The 10,563-nt window shown below is 39.4% G+C and overlaps 2 protein-coding genes across 2 annotated transcripts; both read left to right on the top strand.

The window, feature by feature from the left end:
• Positions 1–3,061: 3,061 nt before the first annotated feature.
• LOC121972240 (epsin-3-like) lies at positions 3,062–4,296 on the top strand. The gene is made up of 4 exons (XM_042523932.1): positions 3,062–3,159; positions 3,301–3,423; positions 3,500–3,661; positions 3,744–4,296. Exons 1-4 carry the CDS (start codon positions 3,062–3,064, stop codon positions 4,294–4,296), a joined length of 936 nt encoding a protein of 311 aa, XP_042379866.1.
• Positions 4,297–4,691: 395 nt separating this feature from the next.
• LOC121973139 (G2/mitotic-specific cyclin S13-7-like) lies at positions 4,692–7,078 on the top strand. The gene is made up of 8 exons (XM_042524726.1): positions 4,692–4,867; positions 5,060–5,174; positions 5,255–5,290; positions 5,358–5,421; positions 5,506–5,916; positions 5,999–6,250; positions 6,323–6,660; positions 6,733–7,078. The coding sequence occupies exons 1-8, from the start codon at positions 4,822–4,824 to the stop codon at positions 6,887–6,889; spliced, it is 1,419 nt and encodes a 472-aa protein (XP_042380660.1). The 5' UTR covers positions 4,692–4,821; the 3' UTR covers positions 6,890–7,078.
• The last annotated feature ends 3,485 nt before the right edge of the window (positions 7,079–10,563 follow it).

Raw genomic sequence — 10,563 nt, 5'->3', positions numbered from 1 at the left:
TTGGGCTTCATGAAGGACTTGGCCGACCACATCTTGGACACTAGGATGTGCTTGGCCGGCCACAACATGGACTAGAAGATGGGCTTAGGGTGGATACAAGGCTTTATAGAGGCTACAATAGGGACCGAGAGGAGAAATTGATTTTGGTCTCCCGATGAGCTTGAGCTTCCTGTGTTCACCTCGAACACCCAACTCAAGTTCATCAATAATAACTCATACCATTAAAGAGTTATTATTGAACTACCACACCAATTCCAAATTATATTATGGGTTCTTTTTTACCATTAGTGTGTTAATTTTCCTGTGTTTAAGATATCGAATGCCCACTAATTAAATGTGTTGCTGACAACTCATTTAATTAATATCTAGCTTCAAGAGTAATACCACTCAACTTCATTGTCATGCCGGACTAAGTCCACCTGCAGGGTTTACATGACAATCCTTATGAACTCCTCAAGGGGGCATCATCAACCTAGATTACTAGGACAAAGTTTCATTCTATAATCAACAACACACCATATAAATAATATCATTTCCCAACTTATCGGGCCTATTGATTTAACGAACTAAATCTCACTCATTGATAAATTAAAGAAATAAATACTAAGTATATGTGCTTGTTATTATATCGGGATTAAGAGTACGCACATCCATAATAACAGATGTTTTGTTCTTTTATGCAGTCAGTATAAAAAAAAATAACCTCAAATGCTCCTGCTCAATACACACATAGTGTACTAGTGTAACTTTATAGTCAAGATAAACTAATACCAAATTACACTACAACCATTCCAATGGTTTGTCCCTATCCATCTTGGTTGTTAGCTACTATTTATAATTTATAAGGAACTGATAATATGATTTTCTGTGTGGCACCACATATCATGTTATCTACAATATAAATTAAATGGATAACTGCATTTAACATAAATGCAGACATTTGACCAATGTGATTCTTATGTTCATACAAAAAAAAACCAGACTTTTAGTATACATCCCAACAATAAGTGCAGTGTGTTTTACTTGTTCTAACTTTCCTTGTACTCGATTTTTTCTTCTGGAGGTACCAGAAGAGGTATTTTAGTGGATTACCCATCGATAGGTCTGCGGGATCTGGATCTTGGAGTAGGAGTCACCGAAGACTCCAAACCAAGTAAACTGTTTGTGTTCATATGATTTTGTCACTTATTCTCCGCCGTGTTCATATTTTGATTTGAAAATTGAAAAGTTTGATTTTTGAAAACCACGTGATTCACCCCCCCTCTTATGTGTGACCCGATATAACAAGTAGTATCAGATCGGGTACCACTCTGAATTGGTGCAACCACTAATCAGGCAAGGGGGTGATTTTTTTTCTCTCTTTCGGATTTTGAGCTTTTTCGGTATAGTCTAGATTGGTACAATTACCTTTTTGGATAATTTTTTTTTGTTGCAAACGACTCTGAATTGGTGCAACACCAATCGAGTCTTAATATTTTTTCTTCGCAACGCCGATCGGATGTGAAGGCCAGCTATACCACTCGATCGAATGGCCGCCCTTTGCGACTCATAGATGGAATTTGGAGTTGAGTATTGATTCATCGGGCCCACTGTTCTAGCCGATTGGACCTAAGGTCTGATCAAGCATAGGGCTGATCGGACACAGTGCACCTCTTTGATAACATTAAGGGTCGAGTGAAGAACGAGTCAGTAGTTACATTCTGGAAGACAGAGCTGGCAAGCTCTTGGCCGAGTGGTCGTTGGTCGGCCTATAACATAACCTAGATACCTGTCACATCGTATTCTTTTGAAAGTTTGTGTCGAAATGACAAAGAATATCTTATTGGCAAATAGTCCTTTAGAAGCTTCCAATCTATCAAGTCACATCGATTTGTGGGCTCATTTAAAGAAAGATGTTAAGGACACTTTATGACCTATCATTTCTTAGGAAAGCTTTGAGAAACGTGCTAATGCTTTAAGATGCGTACATAACGTAATAATGATACTATAAAAAGGGGTCTCTATGTACAGGCGGAGGTACGCAATGTTTCTTATTTGCATATGTCATTTGCTACAGTTTGCTATCTCTCAGATCGAGCACTGATTTAAGCGTCGGAGGACCAATGACGAAGACCTCTTCTCTAACCCGGCACTAACACTTCTAGTTTTACAGGACAACATAGAATCTTTATCGAATTAATAATAAAGTCACGTCCCAATTCACTATTTTCATCGATTTTGAACCAGATCATTTGATAAATATATTTTGTCTCTAAAATCGCTAAAAAGCAACGTTGATATAATTATTTCAAATATTTATTAATTTTTTTATTATTGTAATATGTTGTTTTTGATTTATTTACATATTTAGTATATTTATTATTTGCAAATTGAATTTAACCATTATTTACTACAACAGAAGCATCCTTTTTTATTATTGGCTTTAGGTCCTGTCGAATACAAGTATGATTATGCTTTGCCATGGCCCATACTTAATTCATTAGGTCCTCATTTGGACAATTAATATGAGCTGATGAATAGGGCAATAATATCACATACCTATCGGCACCATGATCAATCTGTCTTAATTGCACTGATAAAATGATTTGCTGACTATATATTAACAGGCATCTTGACAGGTATTAGTTTTTGTCCCGATATAAGTACCCATCATAATATCGTATAGATATACAAATATACACACACATATCCTGACCACCACCTTTGAATGCTTCCATTGGTTATGCATGAACTTCGCCTAAAACCAAGATCCTCACAGCCTGAACACCTCATGCTAATCCACAAATCAAGGAAACTTACTAGGCCTTCTTATGTTTAATTGATGCCATCTTCATCCTTCCACTTTCCCACTTAAGAACTCGTGTCGTCACTTCACTTCTTGTTTTTACTTTTCCATGGCATTTTCCATCTCTCCAATGTAAGTGAGCCCGTACGTACCTCTCTGCAGTCTCAACAAGTCGGTTATATATCTTAGAGGATCTCTACTACGAGAATCAAGATTTTTATCGACTGGGTTAGTTGTAGCTAGAGTACTCAACACCTTCATTTCTTTAGGGGCGCAATGCTTCTTAGTGAGATCAAGAAGAAGGCTTCCTATTATATTCAAGACAAGTATAAATCGGCTCGCTTGGCCCTCACTGATGTAACAGAAGCAGAGATGTGAGCCCGACAACATGAACTACTTATATTTCAACTAAAATGAAAAATATATACGTGTTCATTAATTTTTAATGTTGTTAGAGGAAATTTTTTCTTCTTCATAATTTGTTTGTAATTATGATTTGTCGTCGGAGCTTGTAGATTGGCCGAAGAAGCGACAAACAGTGATCCTTGGGGTCCTGATGCTAAGTTGATGACCAGGATTTCTGAGGCAGCTCATGACATGGATGACTACAGAAGAATAGTTGATGTTCTCCATAAGAGGTTTGTTCTTTTTAATTACTGTACTCTTTTTTAAACAGAATAGTTTGTGGATTGTGATATAAACTTTGCTTTGTAGATTCTACACAATGGACTGGAAGGAATGGAGGCAGGCGTATAAAACACTAATCGTCTTAGAATTCTTGTTAACTCATGGTCCCGAAGGCATGTTTGAAGAGTTCCATTGCGATCTTAACACCATTCACGATCTTGAAGACTTCACTTACGTGGATGAAAAGGGGTAAATTACATGCATGATCACAGCTCGACTATCAATCGGCATATAATAAGTTTTTTTTTCTCAATGTTTTCATCATGTTTAGCTTTGACTGGGGTGCATGCATGAGGAGCAAATCCAAGAGCATACTGAAGCTACTGAGTGACAAAGATCAACTCAAAGAAGCTCGCGAAAAAGCTCTCCGGATCTCAAGGGAAATCCAAGGATTTGGTAATCAAGTCGTCGTCTCTCCAATCTCTTCTTGCTCGTCGAGGACATCTAGATCATCATTCGGATCGTATTCTAGCGACAGTCCCACTCTGGGCGGCCTCGATGAATCATTCATACAGGAGGAGCATTACGATTACTCGAGCGATTCGATATCCAATAGTTTGCATAAAAGATCACCGAAGAGCAATAATTCAACATCTACTGATCATAATAAAGAACTGGAAGGGATTCATCTATGGGATTCACCCATAGATGAGGACAGCACTCTCATCGAATCAAAGAGAGAAGAGAAAGAAGGATTGGCTGGTTGGTCTCCTCGATTTTATTCAAGGATTTTTGGAAGTGCTCATCAAGTGAAAAGGGATCATAATCAGACTCCCAAGAAGAAGATGGAGAGACAATCTTCTTTGGTTTCTGATCATTCATAATCCTCTCTTTGATTTTCTAAATTGTATCTTTATGGCTGTTTTGCGATAAATAAAATTGGATTAATATCCTGGTACTTGCCCCAAAGAACAGAGTCGAGCCCAATCAAAATCAAGACAAAGGTCTTTCAGAATTATGTTATTTAATCTGAAGCACAAGAGAAATTTTATTTTTGAAACTATTTTTTAGACTTTTTTTTTTCTAGTTGTATAATTGAAGACCAACCCAACGGCTACTTTTTTGGACTCGTATCGTGTAAACCAGGTGGAGAGCCCCTCTCTGGACTCGTTCAGGCAACAGGATATGGAGATCACTCCTTTCCGCATTCACGAAAATTGTACCGTTGGAACGCCCGTTGGAAGCTCGCGAAGGGTTGCCTCTGTTTTTTTACATCTTCGTTGCCCTTCCTTTAAACCCCTCGCCTCTTCACCTTTTGACCACTCCTTGTTTCCCTCCCTCCCTCTCGCCGGCGATCGTACCGGGGTTGTTTGAGTTGAGCGTCCGACGGAGGTAGCGGAGAAGAAGTAATGGCCACCCGGCGTCAGCAGGCCCTGGTCTCCCATGGACAGAGAGGTAATCATTTTTATTCCATTCCGTGATCTGTTCTTAACCATTCGTGTCAAAATCCAACCTTTCTTCCGATTTCTTGATGTTAGATGGATAATCAATCTTCGCGGTGTTTCTTCGAATCCCGTTCTTGGTTTTGATTTCTGTTTTGTCGACAACGAGTCACCTAAAATGTGTTGTTTTGACGCAAATCGATAGCTGGGGTAGTGCCGCCGGCGGTGGGCAAGCAGAAGACTGTCGCTGCGGCCGCTGCAAAGAACCGCCGTGCCCTAGGAGATATCGGCAATGTTGTTAATCCCCGAGTTCCAGAAGGGTAAGTGCAGAAATCAACCAACTTGGCGTGCCCTTTCATTTCCACTCCGTGATTATCCTTATAATTCGTCATCTTATCAGGAAACAGCAACTTCAAATCAATCGCCCAATCACACGGTAAGCCACTTCTGTAAAAGTTTCACTTTTCGCCCCCTTTTTCTTATTTCCATTTATTATTTTACAGAAGCTTTGGTGCTCAACTTCTGGCAAATGCAAAATCTGCTGCTGCTGCTGCCGAAGCTAATAAGGTATCTTGTTTTTTCCCTAATTGGTTCTCATCCACACTATTAGCTGCTGATAACTAATCTCAAAATGTGCCTTTGTGACGACAGAGACCTGTGGTTGTTGTATCTGATGGGGCAGCTGACAAAGGTGCAGCAGCAAAACCGCCTCTGAACAAGGTCACAAGAAAACCTGAAGAGAAGAAGACTAAGAAGAAGGATAAAACAGTACTAGTGACAGACCCTGACAAGAATGTTGCTGCAAGTAAAATCGAAGAGAAGATAGTAGTGACAGTGCCCTTAGTTGATGTCCAAACACATCCTGCATCTTCCCACAAAAGGTCTTCCAGGAAAAAAGTTAATGCATATTCTTCTGTGCTCACTGCTCGAAGCAAGTTTGCTTGTGGAATCTCTTCTAAGCCAAAGGATTTGGTTGATGAGATTGATGCAGCAGATGCTGAGAACCAATTGGCAGTTGTGGACTACGTCGAAGACATCTACAAATTCTATAAATCTTCTGAGGTACTCCAATGCTGAGTCTTGATAATTAATGACTATCTAATCGGATCTGTGTGCTAAAACTGATCTTGGGCGACTAATGCAGCATGCAAGCAAACCCCATGACTACATGGACTCACAGGTTGAGATCAATGCAAAGATGAGAACAATTCTTGCTGACTGGCTAATAGAAGTGAACCATAAATTACAGTTGGCCCCTGAAACTCTCTACTTAACATTTAACATAATCGACCGATACCTTTCAATGGAATTCCAAACTCTGTTTAAAGAATTCCAACTCGTGGGGGTATCTGCCATGCTCATTGCCAGCAAATATGAGGAGATTTGGGCCCCAGAGGTATTGTTATAGGCATCTCAAAGTTTTGCAGGTCAACGACTTTTGAAGCTGAAGTTTTGACGTATGTTGTAGGTCAACGACTTCCTTTGGATGGCAGACAGGTCATACAGCAGAGAGCAAGTCCTTGGCATGGAGAAGAGAATTCTGAACAAGCTCGAATGGAACTTGACTGTGCCAACCCCGTATGTGTTTCTCGTGAGGTTTATCAAGGCTGCGGCTTGCGACAAGGAGATGGAACACATGGTGTTCTTCTTCGCTGAGTTGGCTTTGATGAACTACTCCATGATCATGTTTTGCCCGTCGCTGGTCGCGTCATCTGCGGTTTATGCTGCACAATGCACACTAAACAAGAGCCCTGTTTGGAGCGAGAGACTGAAGAGGCACACTGGCTTTTCTGAAGACCAATTACTGTAAGTAATTTATAAGAGAGTTTCGTAAATCAGAGTTAACAACATCTAAACTTGGGTTTAACTTTGATTTAGGGACTGCACGGAGATGCTGGTGAACTCCCATGCCATGGCTCGTGAGAGCAAATGGAAAGCTGCCTACAAGAAGTATGCCGAGGAGGATTTCAGTGCCGTGGCGTTGCGTCCCTCGGCCACGAAATTAATAGAGGAGTTGAAGGCTTCCAGAATATGATGCTGCGAAAATCCACTTGTTTTCCTGAAAAATTATTAGTGGCGCTTCGTTTCCATGTTCTTAACGAAAGAACATTATTTCTTGGCAATTTTGTCGCTACTTTAGAATGTGTAAATAATTGCTCGTTACTAAAAAAAAAAATTACTAAAAATTTACCGATATATTAGTGGTGAATGAATTTGATTTTCGTATCCCTAACTATGTTTGCTGAATATTTTCAAATTAATTTTGAAATTAATATTATTTATTTATTTCACTAACAGACACTTCAATAATGAATTATTGATTTTAGGTTTAAGTAATTTTAATTAAATTGATATCTTATTCATGGAGTAAAATAAGATTAATAAAATATCTTGATTAATCATGAGTTGATTAAAGGGTAATTTTGCATACAGTCCCTATTGGTAAACAAATCTTTACATGCAGTCCCCATCCATGAAAATCTTTGTTTTCACTCCCCACTCAAACATCTTTATCTAATTGCCCATGATATTTTTAGGTACAAAAAAATCTAAAAATCAATATAAATCCTCTTAAATTAAGTATATTAACTTAGAGTCTAGTATATTTTCTATCAAAGTGAGTACGATTTTTTTTTCACCTCACAATATACTCGATTTTAGTTTAATGTGCTAAATTTAACAGGAATTATACTCATTTTTAGACTATTTGTACCGAAAAATATAAGGGTTAATTTCGATAGAAAATATACTTGATCCTAGTATAGAGTACTAGATTATAATATAAAGTGTTGAATTTAACATGAATTATATTTATTTTTAGACTTTTTATACCTAAAAAATAAGAGGGGCAATTTTGATAGAAAATATACTCGATTTTTAATATAAAGTACTGACTTTAAGAAGAATTATACTCATTTTTGAATTTTTTTGTACTCAATTTTGGAATTTTTGTACCTAAAAAATTTGAGGGGCAATTTAGGTATCAATATTTGCATGAGGGAGTTGAAACAAGTAATACTTTGCATGCAGAAAGTGGAAATAAAGTTTTTTGGACATGGGGATTGCATGCAAAGTTAACATTGTGATTGGAGATTCTTCTCTAATTTATCGTTGATTAAATTAAATTAATTTATTAGAGTTTAATTTAATTGAGTCACATCATGTCGTTTTGAAGTTCGAATATAAACTCAGATAAATTATATAAGTCATAATTTATGAAATTTTTAGGAATAAATTAATTAAATAATTATGTCATTATCTATGAAAAATTTATATCAGAATTTTTTTAATATGATAAAATATATCATACGATTTGATAATTCTTTAATTTTTGAAAAAGAGATAAATTACATATCTTGATTTTGAATTATCTTAGTTTTCTAAGCTACTTTATAAATAACTTAGTTGGGTAGAAAGTTGTGATCACACACGCATAATAATCCTACATTTGAGTTGAAAGAACACCGGAGAAGGCTTGGAGGTTTCAAGGGTAATCTCTAATTCTTTTTGTGTTGTGATTAATTATTCGTGTTAAATAAGTAGAACCATCATGATCTTGTGAAGTAGAGATTATTGGAATCGCAAGAAACTTTGTGATTTGATATTCTCGACCTTAGTTTTCATTGGTATCAGAGCCACAAGTTTTGATATTTGATCCTGTTCGAAAATCGTGGAGATGACAAGCTGGGAATGTGGATGTCGCGTTGATTGGATGTAGACTCTCCCCGCCCTGTAACATGAGAGATGTCAATGTCGGGCCAGGGAAGGGGTCCCGACGTTGCCCCTCCAATGCTCAAAGGCAGTCACCGAAAAGAGGAAAAAAGTGGAGTAACAATAGACACAGGCATGAATAGTGAATAATGTGTACCTCCGCTGGTGTATGTACCCCTTTATATAGTACCCTGGTGTGCAACATGCACACTTCTCTCATAACGTGGGCATGTTCTCCAATTGATCGTGGGCACGTTCTCTAACAATAGACACAGGCATGAATAGTGAATAATGTGTACCTCCGCTGGTGTATGGACCCCTTTATATAGTACCCTGGTGTGCAACATGCACACTTCTCTCGTGACGTGGGCATGTTCTCCAATTGATCGTGGGCACGTTCTCCAATTTATCCTATGAAAGGACGTGTCAGGAAAGTACTTTCGACATCATACTTTAACAGGGCATGCATATCCCTGACAAGATAGTAGAAGCTTCCGACGTACGATATGTTTGTTGACCAAGTCTTGTATCAGCGGTGCTATCTCCCCGAAGGATACGTCAGTGATCCATCTGCTCGGCCGAGCAGGATAGCCGCTCAATCGAGCGGGATAACAACTCAGCTAAGTACTCCTCTATTCGGTCGAACTCTACTGCTCCGCCGCGTGGTGACAGGTCTCGATAGTTTATTTCTGCCTAACCAGACTAATGCTCCGGTTAGGGGTGTCAAAAATGAACCCGACCCGACGACCCAACCCGAGTCGACCCGAAAAAAATCGGGTTCGGGTTGGGCATTTTCGGGTTCGGGTCGGGTTCGGGTTGGAGGGTTGGAGAGTAAAAGAGTCTCGGGTTGGGTCGGGTTGGGTTCGGGTTGACCCGGGTTGACTTAAATATAGGGTTTTATGGATTTTTTGGGGGTTAAATCAAATTTTATTTTAAAAATTTAGATATTTTTATGTATATTAATATCATGTTTGTATCATAATAATGAAATATTGAGATAAAAGTGAAGAATTATAAGGAAAATAGCCCAAAAAAGTCGTTTTGAATCGGATTTTCGGGTTATATGGGTCGGGTTCGGGTTAATCGGGTTGGTCGAGTTCGGGTTCGGGTTGAGGTGTTTTGGGTTGAACTTGGGTTCGGGTCGGGTTCGGGTTGGGTTAAAAAAAAAAAAACTCAACCCGACCCAACCCGACCCGACCCACCCGAATTGACACCCCTAGCTCCGGTCATACGCACGTTCCTCTGCTTTATGACGATCGTCTGATAATCTCGGCTGAACGAACGCTTCACTTGGGCCTTTCCTTTGCTGATCGGGCAAATACATGCCCGATCGACCGCTACTGGAGAGATTCGCTTGGCCCCTCAACGTCCGACCCTTTGCCGTTAACTTCCTTGATTTTGACCTCCATATGGGTTGCTACCCCGTCGTTTGATCCTCACTTAGTAGGCCTCCTTTATCACCGCATCATATGTCTTCCCCTCAAGTATAGTCGAAGGAGGCTGCAAGTCCGACTGACTGAACGAGTAGTGCCTCGGGTGGCCTCACGCCGATCAGACATTCTCCGTGTTCTGGCTGCTGGTCGGCCATATCTCCTAATCGTCGTTCGGATGTAATGTGCGCCAAAGTTTGGTCACTGATTTGGCGATCTAACTCGCCGGCCGGCCATTCCTTTTTTGTCTCGAGCTTCTGACCGGATCACGTAATCTTCGCCGCGCTGTTTCATACATTGGCCTGGGCTTGTAGCTATCGCTCGGGTCATATCTCATGAGCTCGGTGATGGACCGGCCACTCGGCTATACTATAGTTGGATATCTATGCCGATCGGGATAGTTGATGCTAAAACTTAGTGAAATTTTCCATTTTTCTAGACTTTCGTGGCTAAGCGCCTAACGATAAGGGTTGACATCATTTCAATTTCTCGAAGATCGTACAAATCTCTGATCATTATGGTCGGGTATACCACCCATGCCTTTTAATTAAGTCTCATTAATGCTCCT

The sequence above is a fragment of the Zingiber officinale genome, chromosome 4A (genome assembly GCF_018446385.1).
Source record: "Zingiber officinale cultivar Zhangliang chromosome 4A, Zo_v1.1, whole genome shotgun sequence".
In the NCBI taxonomy this organism is placed as follows: Eukaryota; Viridiplantae; Streptophyta; class Magnoliopsida; order Zingiberales; family Zingiberaceae; genus Zingiber; species Zingiber officinale.
This window is presented reverse-complemented; position numbering and strand designations above follow the sequence as displayed.